Source organism: Ptychodera flava, chromosome 8, assembly GCF_041260155.1.
Source record: "Ptychodera flava strain L36383 chromosome 8, AS_Pfla_20210202, whole genome shotgun sequence".
Classification (NCBI taxonomy): Eukaryota; Metazoa; Hemichordata; class Enteropneusta; family Ptychoderidae; genus Ptychodera; species Ptychodera flava.
Window position 1 is genome coordinate 35967508 of NC_091935.1, and position 20787 is coordinate 35988294.

General features: G+C 37.1%; 1 protein-coding gene across 1 annotated transcript in view; it reads right to left on the reverse strand.

Annotated features, from left to right (window-relative positions):
• Positions 1 to 20787, reverse strand: part of LOC139139195 (uncharacterized) — a 45024-nt gene extending 24237 nt beyond the window's left edge. Inside the window, exons 1-3 of the mRNA XM_070708020.1 lie at positions 20707 to 20787; positions 20552 to 20621; positions 20261 to 20388 (exon numbers count right to left, since the gene is read on the reverse strand). Coding sequence (XP_070564121.1) covers positions 20261 to 20388; positions 20552 to 20621; positions 20707 to 20724 — 216 coding nt within the window. The 5' untranslated portion in view covers positions 20725 to 20787. The remainder of the gene's footprint in view (positions 1 to 20260; positions 20389 to 20551; positions 20622 to 20706) is intronic.

Genomic DNA, 20787 nt, shown 5'->3' on the forward strand with positions numbered 1-20787 from the left:
GTAATCTACCTTCAAGGGCACACAAGACAATGGGTCAACAAAACTGGCAAAGATATGGTCAACATACTCCAGAGTGATTTCCAATGAATTTAGCGATCACAGTCGATGCACTTTACTCACTGTTCACGTGACATGTAATCTATAGAAGGTGTTGTTGCAACTTCCGTATGTAGATTTTCAGGTTCCATCCTAGTTGTTTTTATTTTGTTTGTGTAAATAAAGTTGTTTAACAGGGTACTTTCTTGGAAATAAATATTCAACAAAGAGTTTCCAATGATAATGTTGTTTCTACCAATGTAAACTGCCTAAAATAAACTTTTCTTGATGTACATATACCACATGCAAGTGATGGTTACACCTTTACCTTATTATGATCTTAAAACACACTCTCTGATTTGGGCCTGATAAAGGTACTACCGGTACACTGCATTCCTGGATAAGATATCACGGTTTTGGCCCAAAGATTTATTGTCTTTAACATAAATTATTAAATTTAACTTGAATCTTCCAAAAAGACAAGAAAACTGGCATGGTGATTTTCCAAATTATATTTCAGAGTCTCATATACCTGAGATATACAGGCAAACTTTGCCAGGTTATCACATAATTCAAATTTAAATTGCATGAATCAATCAGGTTTGAGCCGTGGTTCCAAATGATGAGAAATAAGAGTCAAATGAAAATGAGGAAGTACATTCCGGGATGCCCTTCTCAAATGACAGTAAACACTCAAACCAAAAGTCTATAAAGACTTTACTTCAATGCCAATGGCAAGCAATGGCTCAAAACATTCTTTCACATCCAAGCACCGAGGGAACTAAATTAATCCTATCCTGGGTGTTATTAGTGATAGCATACTTCTTTGACATGAGTGGAGCACAAGTCTTTAAAACCAGTCGGTGAAAGCACTTCTTTACAGGACAAAGCCATTTACACATTGTACTGCTAAGGTGTGGACTTTCAGTAACCAAACAACAGACACAGTGGTATGGATTAGAATCCCCTCTGACTCAATTGTCAGGGTAAACTTTACATAGGTTATCACTCAGAGAAATCTGTCCCATAACGCCCAAGACAACTGGAAAAAACACAAAGATATTTCAAAAGACAGCCTTGGTTGTATTTGACATCATGTCTCTTGGGCTTTTGAGAGTTAGCTGTTCATTCACAACAAGACCAGACTGCGCCTATGAGACTAGGCAATGGAACAATATACAGGACGTCTGACATTAATTTTGTGGTGAACAAAAACTAGCAGGTCTGACATTTGTTATCTTCGGTCCATGTACTATTTAATTCAAGTCACTCTTACAGAATACAGCCCACTGTGTTCAGCAAGCACCTTTACTCTCTACCATCCAAAAGTGCAAAGTCATTATTTCAATGGCTTCAATTCATTTCATTTGTCTGTGAGTAGTTATTTTCAAAACTTTTCTTTCACTTTTAACTCAACCAGCACCCTCTGTGCACAAACCTAAACCTTGTCTGTAGAAATTCAGCTAACAAGCTTACACACAATGCATTGTTCGATTTAAGTTCACAACAACATCCACCACTGAGATGGTTGGACAATGTGCTGTTGATAATGTAAACAGTGTTGTATCACAACCACTCGGTGTCATCTTAAACGGTGCCATGGTTGCAATATTTGCTGTTACTGTCTCCTAGATGTTCTTTGTAAACTATGGTCAAACACACTGAGATAGTATTGAACTTAATCTGATAATGTGGCCGGAGTAAATCCTATTAATTCAATGAGTTTGCGCACTAACACTTCACCATGACAACCTGACAAATAGCCTAAAATGTCACCATGACAACAAGCAACATCCAATTCCTCAATCTTTATAAGCTGATATTTTTATCATCCTGTTACTTTAACTGGGCTAACTTAATAATTCTGACCAACATAAAGCAAAGGATATGTGCAGCATATACTACAATGGATAAACTTTTTACTTAGTTTTCTTGGTCTGACATCATTGAACATGCATGCATTTTTGCGGCAGCTCATGTGTGCTGTTTGTAAAATATCTGCAGAAGTGGAGGTGTGAGAGCATTTCCTTGTGCCACTGCAATCACAACAAGACACGGCCATATTTCATATACAAAAACTGACACACATCGCACACAGGCTGTAGCTGTAGGGGCATAGCAGTCCGCATGACAAATATTTTAACAGCTGGTGTCATACATATGATTTATATCTTTGCAATCATTGCTTGTATGGTCCTGTCCCATGAATATACACATATAGAAAATCTCAACATATAAAATGTTGCAAACTAAACATGCAAATGCACACAACATAAGAGTTTTCCACTGCTCTAGCATTTGGGTTATCGCTTACTTCTTTTACAATATAATTTAATATGCAATATGCACATGGACACTGCACATGTGAATTAGGAGAAAAAATGTGCGTAACATTTCACTCAATTTCACACAATTGGTAGACAGTTAATTAACTTTAATTTGTTGGAAGTTTCCCATTATATGATCACGTATAGGGCATGTTTTCATCACTGAATTGACAAGTACACGTAACAAGAAACCCTCATCATTTCCACTGCTCCAGGTAACTGCAGTCCTCAGTGCAACTATGTGAAGCTCACAACAAAAGTTCTGTCACGTACAGCTGTACCTCATCTTAAATGTTCCCTATTCACAAAATTAAACACACATCCATACGTAACACATTCAATTTTTTCAATGTGCAAATTTTATGTCTGATGGAACCTTCTTGTACTACTTCAGGTACAACACAGTTCCTGAACTCAAAAAACGTCAAGTAGTCTTAGAAATAAGCTCCTCCAAGCCAAAGAAATGGACTTAAAGGGGCAGTCCTCAATGCCTGGTTCTTGCATTAGTTCTTGTTGACATTGAGTTTAGTCCTTTAATTTCAATTGAAACTGTCATCAAGTTGTCAATTTGCTTTCAGATCAAATGACCAACCCCTTTAAGATCACTAAATAAAATAATTGAAATAATTTAGGTTGGCTCTTGAAAGTCAAACAAGTGGATCTCTATGGAACAGAACATCTGACTAGGGAGAAATCTAGATAATTTGAAAGTTCAGTCTGTAGATATGTGGTAAAATTGTTGACAAATATAATAAACCTCAGCTACAACATCCATTATCACATAGTATCAGTATGTCAGGCTCATTATGTACACCCATCATTGTCACGTACACAATCCACTATACCATAATACGTTTTATCATTATCTCTTGATGGATGCTATGAATCGATCTCTTATCTGCTATTTGTATGTGAGTTCTACCAGTCATAAAGACTTCAAATAGAAATCCACCCCCTCCCCCAGGGTTCCTTCTGCCATGATGTGCAATCCATCCATTCCATTCACCTACCTTTAAACCTAGAACCATGAATAAAAAGATCACAAATAGTCGACTGAAATAACTCAAGGCACGAAATCTCTACTGTAAGAATAGCGGGTAAGTAAGATGAAGAGGTGTAATATCATGCCAGTAGCAAGGCTGGCAATTCTAGACAAGCACTAACTCACTCTTTTTTTAAGGATGGTATCAACTAAAGGCAGTAAATTGACATGCAGATGTGTGGTACTTTGGCACTATGATCTCAAACATTTCGTCCAAGGGCATGCATGTTACCTATGAAACTACTGAAAGACCAGGTGAAGGGATTTCATGATACCCAATAAAAGTATTTGAGTACTATAGTTTGCTATGGGATATGATCAATATTGATAGTGCAGCAGAGTATTAGCTTTCGCATGGAAATTATTTGTTAAGTATAACAGCTTGCACACAAATGTTAGTAAGCACTGTACAAGTGCCCATACTTTTTCAAAATATATTTTACCACCGCTTTACTATTGACGCAGCCAGGAGGAAATTATTCGTGTACACTGTTTCATCTTAAATATAATGGTATGTGACTTTTCTACCGACTGCTATGTATACACTTACATTTCTCCAGACAAGTTGTGCGAAAGGGTCAAAGGACGTTAAAAAATGTAATAAAATGTAGAGCTGAGGTAAACACACACATTCTTTCCAGAAAACAATGCCTAATAGCATTGTAACCCATTGATGAAAGTCATCTTTCACTGACATTTACTGTCAGTGTGACCTTGATATCAATAAGTACCAAGAAAATTACCACCATAAACAACATATAGCATTGAGCACTCAGGGAGACAGGATGGTCATTACATACACTGACAAACTAGCAGTGACAATGCCCTAGAAGTTACCCTGAGGAAACTGAATGGACACAAAAACTGCAAGTCATAACAACTACAGGCATCAACAAACATACAACATCAACACATATCAAAGCAGACTGCTGTGGCATCTTCCTGAGACAAAAGGATTCTTTTCAAGTTGCTGTAGATTTTGAAACTGTTGTAAAAACCTCGCATAATGTATGTAGTCCATGGGAGTAAATTTAACGGAAAAAGTGAACAAAATTTTCAGTGACAAACATGCCATTGAAACATACTCCTGACAATATGCCAACAATCAGAATACTAGCATTTGAGCTTTGCAGCAAAGCCTGTCTGAGTATTTATGTACCCAGGACTGGGTTGCCCAATGCCTCTATTTGTTGTGAACACAAATCAGATGTAATCAAAGTTCACTTTGAGAGTTCCTATTTAAACCACCATGCCTTGGTCACACAGGTAAACAAGAACCATTGTCTATCACTCTGAGCCCTGCAAACACTCTCAGTCAGTTATATCAATAGACAACTCCACGTAGTGGCCTTGTCGATGTGAGAGAACCATCTTGACACTGTCATCACGCACTAACATTGGTTGTCTTTTTGATATTAGTTACAAACTGAGCTGGTTTCAGGTCATGGATTATGTTCTCCCACCAGCATCTGTTACAATATTATCACCTCTTCTGTTAATGTACCATATGACTCATCAGTTTGACAACGTGTACGGCAAACTGTCATGTTCAAAAGTACGTTCTACAAAATATTCTTACATGGCAAATACTCCTAGATATTTAAACCACCTGTTGGATTCCTTTGTAGTGTTTATGTTCAATGAAATTCCATCAAAATATTATATCCTGAAATATCCCCTTTCCTTCATCATTTGGAACAAAATATTGCAACCACTTGTCAAATTCTAATGCAACTTATACTTTCACTGCTATGTGGAATTTCCATGCAAATTCTATGCCATAGGACTCAAATTTCTCATATTTCTACCATGTGCTCCTGGATTCCTTCAATTTAATCATTTTAACATAAATATCATCACTTGATCACATTTTTCATTCAAACAAATATAGTGTTGTGATCCTACCTGCCAGATGGTCTGCTCATGCAAATTTCTTAGGACAACACATACACATGATGTATACTATAACTGCTTCAACAAGAGTCTTCTAATTCTCAGCATAACACATAACATGTTGTTTTCATAGCTGAATGCTCTTTCTCATATCATTTATCAACTTTTGGCATCTATTGAGTGTTCTCTTCATTTCAAACTCCATCTAACACTTAATGATTTTTTTATTTTTGTGCAACCACCTGTTAGATTTCCATATTATGCAATAGTGTAACTTCCTCAACACTTTCACTGCCATTTTTCTATTCCATGACTGACTTGAGCTTCAACCACCTGTTGGATTCTAATACTACACAGCTTAAGTCTTGCAACACTTTCACTGTCTAATTTTTGTTTTCATAATTACACGATTGTACATGTAATGTTCCATGGTAATATTGAGATTCTATAGAGGGAAGTGAAATGAAAAGACTGAACAAAACAAATCATCCCCTTCCTATTTAAAGGTCCATGTGCATAATGCATCACCTATTAAATTACTACAGGAAGTGTAAATCATCTGATATTGCAACGACACTGTGACTTTACTTTTACCTCTTTTTGAACTCAAAGCTCCATATACTCTTAGAGTCTAGGCTTATACATGGACTTGACCATACCACAACATACAGTGGGATTTTAACCACTTCATTTTGGGAGATGCGGACAGGGAGCTTCTCCCGTTGAGAGCCAATAGGAATACATGCCACCAAACTGAGTCTGGATTACCATACCTTTTGGTCAAGAAATATGTGGATGTGTATATATTAAGGGGGAAGGGTTAGGATCTAGAAGTACAAGTAGGTCTGGTTTGGCATTGTTTGCTCACTTACAGTGCATGTAAACTAGTCAGAAATATGATTAGCTCACAACAGAAATGGTACAATCTGTATGACAATGGTGGAATGCTTCCAACCAAAGTCCAACAGAGTTTACAAAACCCTGGACAAATGGTTGTTATGGGATGCAAAAAGCTGAATATCCAGGTTTAAATTAACCACAAGGACAATTCTATGTCCATATTTCTTTCTTTCTTCACAATTCCACTGCACTATCTCCCCTAGAACAGCATGGACAATAACCACTTGAATCTTGAAGCAAAGTTCAAGCTATGTGAAGGTCATCTGATATGAAGGTTGTGCATGAGGCTTCCCCTCTATCCCAGCTTTCCACCACTTGAAACCAGCCCACTTAAAGCCCTGTTGTATATCCTGGCAACATTTTCATGGATTTCAATTACACAACCATACATGTACATGTACACCTGTTACCCACACCAGAAATGGCACTTCCTGATATATTAAAATGCATGTGTGCCGAGTTACCACCAATCTTACAATTCACATGATACCAGTACAATATATTGAAGAGGGAATCTCTTTGATTGCCGAGACAGTACCAGAGTGCTGGTAAAGTCACTAACTAATTCAAAGTGTCAAGTTAGCCTGCATACATGTAAAATAATATAACAAAACAAATATTGAAGCTGTTCTCATGATTATGTCTATTCTGCATCTTTCTGAAGAAAACATTTCAATATAAGAGACTGATGCATCATTGTATGAGACAAAAACAGTTCATTTAATGATATGATTACTGTGTCTATAAACATGCTAAAATACAGCATGGAACATATCACATGGTAAAAGAATAAGGTTTAAATTGTATTTTCTACCGTTTGAGCTGACCAAAAAAACAATATAATTCAAGTTTCCACGAGCAATAATTACAAGTCATCAGTCAAGCTCTAGATATTTCATACTTATATCGTTGTTTTAAATCTCTAATGGCCAGCATCACTGCAGGCTATTTTTCAAACAGTGAATCAACATCTGCATATATGTACAAGAAAAAGTTATGGCGGGATCTGGAAAGGTGAACTCTGGTCATTGGTGGTCCATGCTCTGCAATGACAGCATACCAAGGCTGTTATAGGTTGTAAACCTGGCAACAGACAGTGTATGGCACTTGACTACAAAGGGACCGGGCGCTGTATACATTGCCCATGGGGAGATTTGTGGCACAGCAACAATAGCTACAACTGGGATATTTTTAGCCGGATGGGCAATGAGCCACTGAGGTCTGGTTCATGGTTACATGTACGTTCTCAAAGATTTATAATACAGGCAGCAAAAAGTAAACAACAAGAGCTGATATTGTTGAAATTCAGCTTTGCTGTGACTTCTCTTGTTGTGTTGTTTACATATCACAGCACAAGCTTTCGTGTTTTATGCGCTCTCAACCTGATATGTCCTTTCTCGGACCGACATTGTACAACGGTGCCACTTCATCCAAGCAGGCATTCATTCCAACACAGAGACACAAGCAATGACTGCAGTTTATTGATTGGTGATAGCACAAAGGATTGCTAATTACGGTTTTCAAATGCCAACGACAGACCACATGAATAAACAATATGGAATGGAAAGTGAAATCAATAGGTGGCCAAGATTTTCATTGCTTGCAGAAATGCACATGAGAAAGTTACATGCAGTGGGAAAACTTAGTGATGCGAAAAGAGAACAACTGACACAATACTGTGTCTAACAATTCTTGGAATAATTCTGACTTATGCAGATAATAATGAAACAATTAAAACTGTTTTTTTCTTCCCTTCTTTCTATTCCTGCAGTCAGAGAGGTAAATAAAAGTATATGTACAGTGTAAACTGCATGGCACAAACTACATGTATCTACTCATGCATGGCTGCACAAGTACAACTGTTTTCTATTTTCTCACCCGCGAGACTAACACAGTCATATTCGGTTACATATTCTACTTTTGTTGCACACCACATGAATGTGAAAAACGTTGCCTCTTTACAAAACTAATTATCGCCTCTACAACTATGCTATACATCACAAACACAAAAATACTTCTGATGTATGAAAACTTGACTGACTTCACAGTGACATTCATACCCTCCATTTTAGGTCATTTTGCTGACAAACATATATACATGTACGTGACACTGAATTTATATGCACTTGTTGCATAATTCATTGCATATTTATGCAAGCATTAATCAAGCAGAAAGTTTTCAGATAAGTGTTGCTGTAGAATGACTCAAGAAAGTTTTCCCAGCATGATTTACAAGGTCTTCACTGAATGGAAGTGAAGAGATAACTACATGGATATTTTGCATATCGTACAAACTCTGCAGTTCTTATGATAGGTCTCAAACTTGGCAACACCACATGTTCATCATCTGAAGCTTTTCATGAACAACAACAACAGAGGTTGTTTTTGATACTTTATGTACCTTGATATGTCACACTATTGCTTTAATAACAGATTTTACTTCAAGTTGCTCTGATAACAATACACTCCATTGTAATCTATAGTTTGTTCTGCATCATTAGAGAAGCCTACATGTACACACCCTCTCCCATTTTCAGTAGCATTGTCCATCAGTGGTGATGTCAACTGCCAAGCTTTCCTGAAAATTAATTAATTTAATTAATGTTACGTGGCAGAGAAAACGAACAAAAGGGTGAACTCAGCAGTTAACGTTTAAACAAAATTTATTACGAAAATAAAACTAATTGCTAAGTTAGGGATAGGATACAAGCTTTAAAGTGTACAGACTACTTATCTCAGCTGGGACGGCAAAGCTCCAGTCTCAGAGTTGTAACAGTCAGTCGGATGAATGAACAGTCCTTTGGCTTGCAGGCTTGAATTTGCACAAAGTCCACAGTATAAATCCAGCGTTGGCAGTGAAGGTCTTGAAAAGTCTTGAGAATGACTACTGCTGGAGTTTAGTAACACACAAGAGACACGATCCCAAAAGTCTGACTGGAAGCTGAGCGCGTCCCTTTTATAAAGGCATATAAGAACAATCTAGAACTTTTATTGACATGCTAATTACTGTTCTAAAATATCTCCCTTACACAACTAATCAACTTTCCAGAACATTCCAAACATGACTAATTGAATTCAAGGTTGTGAGGTCATCAAGGGCAGTGACCTTGAGAATGTTCTAGACTAATTGAACTCAGGTCATGATGAGTGTGGGGGAAATGACCTACATAACACACCCCCTCTTCAAAAAAAAGAAAATTTTTCAAAGAAAATTCTTTCTTTTGCAAATGTAATCTTGAAAAAGATTTAAGTACTCAAATTTGTTTTACTCTAAAGTAAAATTTCTTGAAAGTGAACAACAATAAACTCTAAATACGAGAGAGACAGTCTGCAATTAAATTGTCTCTGCCTTTGATATGTCTAATGTCAAGATTAAACTCCTGTAACATTAAACTCCATCTTAGCAATCTCTGATTTTTGCCTTTAAATTTCTGCAGAAAAACAAGAGGGTTGTGATCAATATAAACCACTATTGGCTGATTTGAAGAAGTAACATAAACTTCAAAATGCTGTAAAGCTAATATCAAAGATAAACACTCTTTTTCAATTGTAGAGTAGTTTCTCTGGGATTTGTTAAATTTGCGTGAAAAATAGCAAACAGGATGATCTACACCATGACTATCCTCTTGCAATAAAACAGCACCAGCAGCCGTATCACTAGCATCTACAGCTAATTTGAATGGCAAAGTGAAATCTGGTGCAGACAACACTGGGGCACTTTGCAGTATGGCTTTAAGTGTATCAAATGCCTGTTGGCATTGCTCTGACCAAACAAACTTTACTTTCTTTTTAAGTAAGTTAGTCAAAGGCTCAGTAATTGTGGAGAAATTTGGACAGAATTTTCTGTAGTAACCAGCCATACCGAGAAAGCGCATCAGTTGTCGTTTGCAGTTTGGTATGGGAAAACTTGAAATGGCACTGATTTTGGCATCACAGGTTTTACCTCACCCTGTCCTACAGTATGTCCGAGGTAAGTTACCCTCGCCCAACCAACTCAGATTTGGCAAGGTTGACAGTCAACATTGCTTTACTCAGTCTCTCGAAGAACTTCAGCATGAGCTTAATGTGTTCCTCCCAGGTGTCACTATACAGGATGACGTCGTCAACGTAAGCTGCACACCCGTCTAGCCCGGATATGACGTCGTTGATCATCCGTTGGAACGTTGCCGGAGAGTTCTTCATTCGAATGGCATCACCTTGTACTGGAACAATCCGTCTGGTGTAACAAAGGCGGATATTTCACGAGCACGATCCGTCAGAGGGACTTGCCAAAATCCCTCAGTAGGTCAAATTTTGTCACATACTTGGCTTTTCCCACTCGGTCGATGCAGTCATCAATCCTCGGGATTGGGAAAGTGTCTGTCTTTGTTAAAGTGTTGACCTTCCTAAAGTCCGTGCACATACGATAACTGTGGTCTGATTTGGGAACAAGTATGAACGGCGAACTCCAGTTACTTTTACTGGGTTCAATAAAGTCATGTCAAGCAGGTATTTGACTTCTTCCTGGAGATATTTCGCTTTTGTTGGATTCAGTCTGTATGGATGTTGTTTTACAGGCTTACTGTCCCCAACATCAACGTCGTGATAGATGACGTTTGTCCTCGTTGGAACATCTTGAAACAGGTGTTTATATTCGTGGAGCAGTTCTTTCACCTGTTGTTGTTGTTCTGGCTGGAGGTGTGCCAACTTTGTAGACTCCAGCTTCTCCAGGATTTCTGAGTTCTGAAGCTTGACCGAGCCCAGCTTTGAGTTTAGAGTATTTTCACTCAAGTCAGTTTCAGTATCACTATCTTCATAATGGTTTGAACTGACTGCACTGACAGGCTGAGTTATAGTAGGATTATCCCTATCCAAATATGGCTTAAGCATATTTATGTGACATAGCTGTTTTTGTTTTCGCCTGTCAGGTGTTATTATGATGTAATTTAAATCACTCAATTTCTTATCAATTAGGTATGGCCCAAAGTAACGAGCATGGAGTGGTTTGCCAGGAATTGGAAGTAGAACAAGAACTTTTTGACCTGGTTCAAACTTCCGTTTTGAGGTGCTTTTATCATATTTGGTTTTCATTGACTGCTGAGATGACTCAAGATTTTCTCTGGCTAATTCACATGCTTTAGAGAGTTTCGTACGAAAATCTGACACATATTGCAAAATATTCAGACAATCATCATCGTCTGATAGGAATTTCTCTTTAACGAGCTTAAGTGGGCCACGGACTGTATGTCCAAATACAAGCTCAAATGGGCTAAAACCAAGAGACTCTTGAATTGACTCTCTAACAGCAAAGAGCAGAAAATGAATTCCTTCATCCCACTGCTTCTCTGTGTCAAAACAGTAGGTCCTAATCATGTTTTTCAAAGTTTGATGAAATCGCTCAAGAGCACCCTGACTTTCTGGATGATAGGCGGATGACCTATACTGTTTAATGCCTAGCTGATCCATTACTTGTTGAAAAATTCCAGACATAAAGTTGGAGCCTTGATCGGACTGGACACGTTTAGGGAGGCCAAATAAAGTGAAAAATTTGACTAAAGCTTTCACTATAGTCTTTGTCTTTATATTTCTCAGTGGTATGGCTTCTGGGAACCGAGTTGATGTACACATAATTGTCAACATGTACTCATTTCCTGATCTTGTTTTTGGTAGGGGCCCAACACAGTCTATTAGAATCCTACTAAATGGTTCTTGAAATGCAGGAATTGGCTGTAAAGGGGCCTTTGGAATGGTTGATTTGGCTTTCCTACCATTTGACATGTGTGACAAGTTTTACAGAAATGTGCTACATCCTGCCTGAGATTAGGCCAATAAAAGTGACTGAGAATTTTATGATAAGTTTTCCTTACTCCCAAATGACCAGCCCAGGGGGTTTCATGGGCCAGGCGCAATATTTCAGCACGATAGGGCTTTGGAACCACAATTTGATGTTTTATAGCCCAATCGTCATCAACCAAGACATCTGGAGGTCTCCATTTACGCATGAGAATACCAGATTTTGTATAATAGGAAACAGAGCTATCTGAAGTTTTATCTTCATCATCTACCCTGTCAAACAAACACAAAATATCTGGGTCTTTGTGTTGTTCTGTAATGAGATTTGATCTAGAAAATGTCTGACCTTGGTCAGCAAAAGTTTTACTGGAAGTTTCAAATCCACGAGGGATAACGGAATGCTCCGTGTCAAACACCTGACTGAGAAAGGTGTCATTTAAGTCAACATCTGTGACATTATTTTTGAGAGTATTTTGATTCTCGGAAGTTTTCTTTGACATGGCTCGAGTAATGGCACATGAAGGAAATAAATCGGGTATCTCTTGTTCAATTGGCTCTGGATCCTGATCTAAACTAGGATTATCAGTCACAAGTGGATTAGTAATGACCTTGTCCCCAGCAAGGTCGTTTCCAAGAAGAAGGTGAATCCCTTCAAAAGGCAAAAAAGGCCTAATACCTAAAGTCACAGGTCCAGAAACAAAGTCCGAAGACAAATAGACATTATGGAGAGGAACAGGAATGTAGTCATTACAATCTACCCCCTTAATAAGAACTTTAGAACCTGAAATGACTTTTCAGAAAACGGCAGGGTATCTGCCAACAAAAGAGACTGGGAAGCCCCGGTATCTCTTAGAATTTTGACAGGGGTAGCAGAAGAAAAATCACTAGAAAGTGATATAAAACCATCATGAATAAATGGTTCGAAAATACCCATAATGCTATCTTGAGAAGAATTGACCTTGACCTCATTAATTGGGGATGAGAGGGGTTTAACCTCAGAAAATGTGTTGCACACATTATTAGACTCTAATTGAGTTGATGAAGAAATAAAGCCGGTGGGCTTAGATCCACTTTGACCACTTTGACCTTCACGTTTTCTTTTCAATTTGAAACACTCTGACATTAAATGGCCGTCTTTCTTACAATAATTACAAGAAAGTGTACCAAACTGTTTGTCAGAAGGAGATTGAGACTTGGGATCTGATGATGTGGGAGTGTTACTTGAACTCTGTGAACTGTTGTCATTTGATTTCCTACTGTCCTTTGAAAAATTCTTGGATGAAAAGGAGGAGTTAAATTTACCTGCATTGTTTCTGTATGAAAAGGACTGGAATGGTTTGCTGAGAAATGAAGATTTGTGGGTCAATGAATAATCATCGGCCAAACGTGCAGCAACCTCCAATGTATCTGCCTTTTGTTCATTGATAAATGTCTTGATGTCACTCCGGATGCACCTTTTAAATTCTTCAATCAAAACAAGCTGTCGTAATTTGTCAATTCTGACTGACCTTTCAGAAGAGCACCAACGATCAAACAGTTGTTCTTTTGTTCGAGCAAATTCAACATAAGTTTGATCCTTCACCTTCTCACAATCCCTAAATTTCTGACGGTAAGCTTCAGGCACCAACTCATAGCCCTTGAGAATTAATTCCTTCACAGAATCATAATTTGAAGCCTGCTCTACTGACAATTGAATGTAAATTTCTCTGGCTTTACCCACCAAAGCACTCTGCAAAAGCATAGACCAGGACTCCTTAGGCCAATTCAGACTCTGAGCAATTTTCTCAAAATGGAGAAAATATTTATCAACATCCTTTTCTTGGAAAGGGGGAACTAACCTGAAATGCTTAGTGATGTCAAAATTGTCTGAAGGGAAGAATTTTCCTGACTTTCCAAGCTCTAAACGTCTCATTTCTAACTGCAGTCGGTGTTCAGCTAATTCTCTTTCCTTTTCTTTTTCCTCTCTTTCTTTCTCCCTTTGTCTTTCTTCCATTTGCAATTCTTTTTCTTTCATTTCAATTCCCTCTCTTTCTGTCTTTCTTCCATTTCTAATCTTTCCTGCCTTTTTTTTCTTTCTGTCTTTCTTCCATTTGCAATTCTTTTTCTTTCAATTGTAATTGCATTTGTATTTTTTCTTTTTCTAATGCCAATTTTTTAAGCTCCAAATCTGCCTGAATTTCTAATTCTAATTTTTTGAGTTCGAAGGAAGACTCAGGCTCATAATCTTTTAAGGCAGACTCTTCAAAATGGCCAGAATTAACTAAATGTTTTGCAATCTTGAATTGAATTTCTCGCTTGCGCATAGATCTTTGACATCTACCTTAAGGAAATTTGCCAGTGCTATGAGGTTGTCTTTTCTGAGGGAATTAAATGTGTCCTGATCAAGGTCATCCATAAATTCGTCTGGCTTAAATTCCGCCATGATTAAATTTCGCTGAGTTCACAGTATATAGTAGTTTTGAAAAGGCTGTCAAAATGTTGTCAAACGGCTCAAAATATTCGTATCCCGGACGAGCCCCCATTTGTTACGTGCAGAGAAACGAACAAAAGGTGAACTCAGCAGTTAACGTTTAAACAAAATTTATTACGAAAATAAAACTAATTGCTAAGTTAGGGATAGGATACAAGCTTTAAAGTGTACAGACTACTTATCTCAGCTGGGACGGCAAAGCTCCAGTCTCAGAGTTGTAACAGTCAGTCGGATGAATGAACAGTCCTTTGGCTTGCAGGCTTGAATTTGCACAAAGTCCACAGTATAAATCCAGCGTTGGCAGTGAAGGTCTTGAAAAGTCTTGAGAATGACTACTGCTGGAGTTTAGTAACACACAAGAGACACGATCCCAAAAGTCTGACTGGAAGCTGAGCGCGTCCCTTTTATAAAGGCATATAAGAACAATCTAGAACTTTTATTGACATGCTAATTACTGTTCTAAATTATCTCCCTTACACAACTAATCAACTTTCCAGAACATTCCAAACATGACTAATTGAATTCAAGGTTGTGAGGTCATCAAGGGCAGTGACCTTGAGAATGTTCTAGACTAATTGAACTCAGGTCATGATGAGTGTGGGGGAAATGACCTACATAAACATTAATTAATTAATTAACTTCATCAATTTCATTAAAGTGACCTGATTAAATAATTAATTACATTAATTAATTAATTAACTTCGTCACTTTCATTAAAAGTGACCTGATTTCTTTTAAAATGGCCCATTACATCCAAAATTTTACTGAAAGATCTGTCCTCGACGGATCTTCCAGTCTAATCCGAAATGTCTGTCAAATATTAGTCCTAATTTTCAACAAAAATACAATGTCTTATCTTGCAGTATAATATATACAAGTTTCTCTTGAAACAGTTAAACCACATCGCTTACAAACCTTTATATAGGGAGGCCAGCAAATGTAGTTTTTGAGAATGTTGCCGAGTTACTCTGTAGAGAGGCGTTTTTAGTCAAGGTACATTACCTCTATTGTTAAATTCTATCTGAGTAACTAACCACCAGTGAATGAACAGAATTTTGATAGAGCTTCAGAAGACAACTTCTTCAAGACAGGACCCTCTGTGGCAGCACTATTTATAACTGCTGCCTGTCACATCTTATGCAGCAGATGAAATTATCTCTACTGTATGATGAAAGGCAGTTTACACTTGAACTTTCTACACTATGTGGAGTTACCAATCCTTTGTAAAATAATTCATATAAGATGAAAATATGCATTGGCTAATGTGTTGCTTTACAATCATGGCCTGACAGTGAGCTAGAATAGTGTATGGTGGATGATACAATGACCTGCAATTACCACAAAAAAATCATCCATATTCTAGTACTTTTCATTATCATTTTCTTCAGATATCTTCCATAACTTAATTTGCTAACTAACTAATAACAATGGTAATCAATGCTTAAGGTGAAAAGTTGTTCTAAGTCACATTGACAAGAAAATCAACATATACTGAATATCAAATTGAATAGATCAGAAAAACTTTTAGATATTAGATTTCAGATATTAAAAGTATTTATCAATGTCTACTATTTTATATTTAGTCATACTCATAGTAAACATAGGTGTGAATTGTTAGTAAGGAAAATCCGGGAAAATCTAAGATATTCCGGAAAGTGTGCACTTATACAAATAAAGTGGTACCCCTTCAAGTGTGTTATTGTATTTCAATTTCACTAAGCGGACAATCATAGACTGATGGAATTTCATAATTTTTCCTAGATCAACTGTCCCTTTATGGTACAGGTGTTGATCAGACTGAACTCAAGTAAAACCAATCCCAGTGTACACTATCAACCACTACCAATCCCAGTGTACACTATCAACCACTACCAATCCCAGTGTACACTATCAACCACTACCAATCCCAGTGTACACTATCAACCACTACCAATCCCAGTATACACTATCAACCACTACCAATCCCAGTGTACACTATCAACCACTACCAATCCCAGTGTACACTATCAACCACTACCAATCCCAGTGTACGCTATCAACCACTACCAATCCCAGTGTACACTATCAACCACTACCAATCCCAGTGAACAATATCAACCACTACCAATCTTATCAAATACTAGCTGCCAACTTTGTCAAGTTTTATTCAATAGCCAGTTTTTGATCCGAAATTAGACATACACATAACTCCATGTTTTTACCATATAATTACACAGCAAATTCCCATTGTATAATAATCCCTGCTTGATTGGCAACTATGTCAACATTATTACTGCAACATTATTCCACCAGACCGAAGACTTTCAATGGACAATCCCTTTTGTTCGGAAGAAAAGAAAGCTAAACACTGGCACTATGGATCAACCCTTGCAATGCTGTAGCTATGGCTTTAACACAATGAAACCTCTATCACTGATTGTACGCATGACCAAATTGGCTCCAACTGTAATGTTATGTCTTGGACAAACAGTCACAAATCGTCATTGAATTTTAATAAAAGCAACTGAGCCAATTGGATTAACATTTTCACGCAGCCATCCTGGCAAGGGTATTGCTGGTATTTTTCTTTTATTAGTTTTTACGACAAACGCATAAAAATTGCAAGAGCGTGAGAGTCTGGATTAATTTTGTTTTTAGTGATATCAACTCATTATAATAAACAACTTACAAGAGAACATGCAGTCCATCAAATTCAATGTTTCATGTATGGATGTCAAAAAATATGATTTTTAAGAGAACGTGTGTTTGTATTTAAATAAATGTATGTGTTATATTATATATATATATGTGTGTGTGTGTGTATGTGTGTGTATACGTATATATTGTGTATATGCCTGTATGTGTAGGTTTTTAAGTACATGTACATGTAGGTATGATACCAGTATGTATAGTTACATATGCTAAATATCATGAAAATAATTCAATATGAAAAAATTCCAAACCTAGCATAAAATTAGTTTGGTTGGATGTAATTTATCTAGGCACAATATTTGGAAGTTGAAGTTGTAAAAGTGCAGAAAATTGGTAATTTTCATGATTTTTGAAAATTGCAAATTTTCTACACTCACAATTACATTCCGGATGTGGTAATGGTTGCACATACTAAAGAATTACAAAGCACATGTATTATGCCATGAAAATGATTTATTTCTGAGTATACTGTCATTGCCATGACAATCAAAATGCCACGCTATCATGTGTAAAAACTTTTGAGATCTAATCACTTCAGTTTAGCCAAACTATTTCAATTACCATTCCAGATGTGGTGGACAAAAACCTATTAGCAGATCCTGTCAACAAATGATGAATTGCATAATAAGACATGTCATATCACAAAGACTCTGCCAATAATCTATGACGCTATGTTCCTACAGTAGTATAATGTGGTAATTGTTTCAGACTATTATCAAAATAGCTGAGGTTCTAACTCATGTACATTCAAACAAAGTTTGAATATTTTTGGCAAATTTCCTGTTTTGAAAATCTTGCCTTTCCTTACTTCTTCCAGTTTAACAAACCTCCACAACATTTTATTACATGACAGTTTCACTGTAAAACTGCATGAATAGAGTTTTTCCTGTCTAATATTCATGATATTTTTTAGTTAAATTATACAATGGAAACATTGTACTATCAAACCACTCTTTCTGACTGCAATGATCATCTAATAATATATTGCCTATACCTACTGTATGTGTATTTTTTGGTGGTGTAGAGTTTGGCCTTACACAAAGCTTAGATAGAATAAGTCACCTGAATGTACAAAGGTAATTGATAATGTAAAACAATACATTAGCTTGTTTCTGATTTGTGTGATTGTAAATACATCACTGTCAATAAAATGCACCATTGGTCGAACAACAGATACATCATGATAGAGACTGAAAGAAAACACTATTGGAATGAACTCCTTTCTACTCTATCAAGAAAATTCTTTGGCATTACTGATGAAGTGGTAAGAGTCTGGAGAGCTCATTTAAGTTGCAACCTAGCTTGTCAAACCATCCCTCCACATTTTGTGGAGGGACCGTGGTCAAACCATGCACACACATGCTTAACAACAGGTCAAATGCCGACAGACTGTTCACAGTTAAATCTTTTTTGTCTTTTACAAAGCTGCCTGAGACAAACAAGGTGCTCAGGAGAACTGTTATGGGCCCTTTGGGTACCGGGACATTACAAATGAAATGTTTATTGTGAAAGAAAACCTTTTGTTTCTGCCTGAGGACAATTTCCCCATTGTCTGACACTTGGCTTTCTGGGGGATCAGACAAGATCATTTAAACATGCTCTGGCTGGAGATTTAACAAGGTTTTTTTTTCCACATGGATCAAGCATCATTGATGTAACTTAGAAAAATTAGATTAAAACTGATCAATACTAGAAAATGTGAAAAGATGCTTTCATACCAAACAAATTCCCTAAAAACTCTCGTTAACTATATGATATCACTGATACACATTACTTCACAACAGCTGTCTAGGAAATTAAATTCTCTTAAATCCATGTATGCGAGTATTCCATCAAGTATAGACATGAAACACATTGGCAGCCATCATAAAAGGTACAATGAGAAATATTCTATTTTCTTCTGATGAATTTCTCCCAAAGTAAAAATCACAAGTGCATTAGTTTCGATCTCTCAACAATTCAAATTTTCATCCCTTCAATTCAAATGAAAATGGAATTTAACCAATGTCAAAACAACAATTTAATGCAGAACTAAGAGTTCACAACACAGCTTGCACTATATGCTTTTCATAGCAGCGAAACCAACGAAATAACAGCTTGTCATAGCAGAATGCTTTGAACATTTTATTAATTTTAATTCTATTTTATATTTATTTAAATTATATATGGGGTACAAAGTATATTAGAACATTGCATTACTATATTTATCTGAGAATTTTTTAGAGTAAGGGGCCTTAATTATCACTCAGTGAAAATGCTTAAAATTTTATGATTTCCAAAAATGAATGAGACAATGTGGACCACAGTATCAAATATCTTATGGTTTCTGAGGAACTGTATTGACTCGACAATTTAGTTGCATGAATTTTTTACTAAATAGACCTGCCACGACTGACACTCTGAATTGTGAAGCATTTGAAAATAGGGAGACAGAGTTCATGCAGTTAGTCCAGAAAACCACTGAAAATGGGCTGCATCAATCTCTGTAACGCATGAACTACAAATCTTACTGCTTAGCCTGTAAAAGTTATGTGGAATATGACATCAATACAGCATGTGACAGCTGGCTACATTCAAACTTGTAAGCACTACAATTCGCATCATTGATTTCGGTGCTCACTATTTTAATTTGGGAGGAAATATACAGTAAGCTACAGAAATAACTGATGACACTTTGAAGGCAGTCCTGCTATATTAACTTTGCTGACTCTTGAGTTAGGACACATGACCTATACTAGTTTTTTACGTCCATGGTATTACTTTCATTGACACTGACACTGGTTTAATTTGTTTCTTCGAGCGTATGGTACTAAGTACAACTATAATGACATCTTATTATGGAGTCATGGTACATATACACAACAATCTTTTATCTAGACGAAATAAATTAATGCTAATTACGAGTAATTAAAGTAATGGGCACTGCCTTATCGTTATACCACTGTGTGTTTCTTCGGCCACAATCAAACATTATGTATTGTAATGTATGTTACACTTGTTAATTAGTAGGGGAGCTTTGCTTATCATTGTAGTGATAAAGTAACGGTTTCCCTGAAATATGATAGCGTTAATTTTCTGGATTCTGAACAGCGCTAGACGCCGCACGAACAATCACTGAACGCCACTTACCCGGTTGTTGGCGAGGTCCAGCTTCCACAGTTGTGAACATCCCGTCAGGTTGTCGACAGCACCGATGCTGTTGTCCCGCAACAACAGGGTTTTTAGCTTATGGCACTGACCTAGTCTCTCTATGGCCACTAGGAGACAAAGTAAAACGTTTGGGTATGAAAACTGTGAAGGGGATCATAGTTACGTTTGATTATGGCGGTTGTACACCACAATGAACACACGGCAACTAATACGGTACAGATCACTGACCTACACAAGGCTACATGTTCCTACGATCCGATCTCAACTTACCGATGTCCAAGTTCGACAAGTCGATGAATTCCGTCGAATGGAGGGGCCCTCTGGCCCGTGAACGCAGGAGCTGTGAGAAGACATAAATAACTTTAGTTCAAGTGCAAAATTAAGGCTGTGAAAATGCCGAAATGGCAGGACGTCCAAATATTTACCTGGCTTGTGATCCTCATAGTTACGCCATTTTGTGGTCACTGCTGTGTGTGTATACAAAACTTCAAAGAAGTTGTATCAAC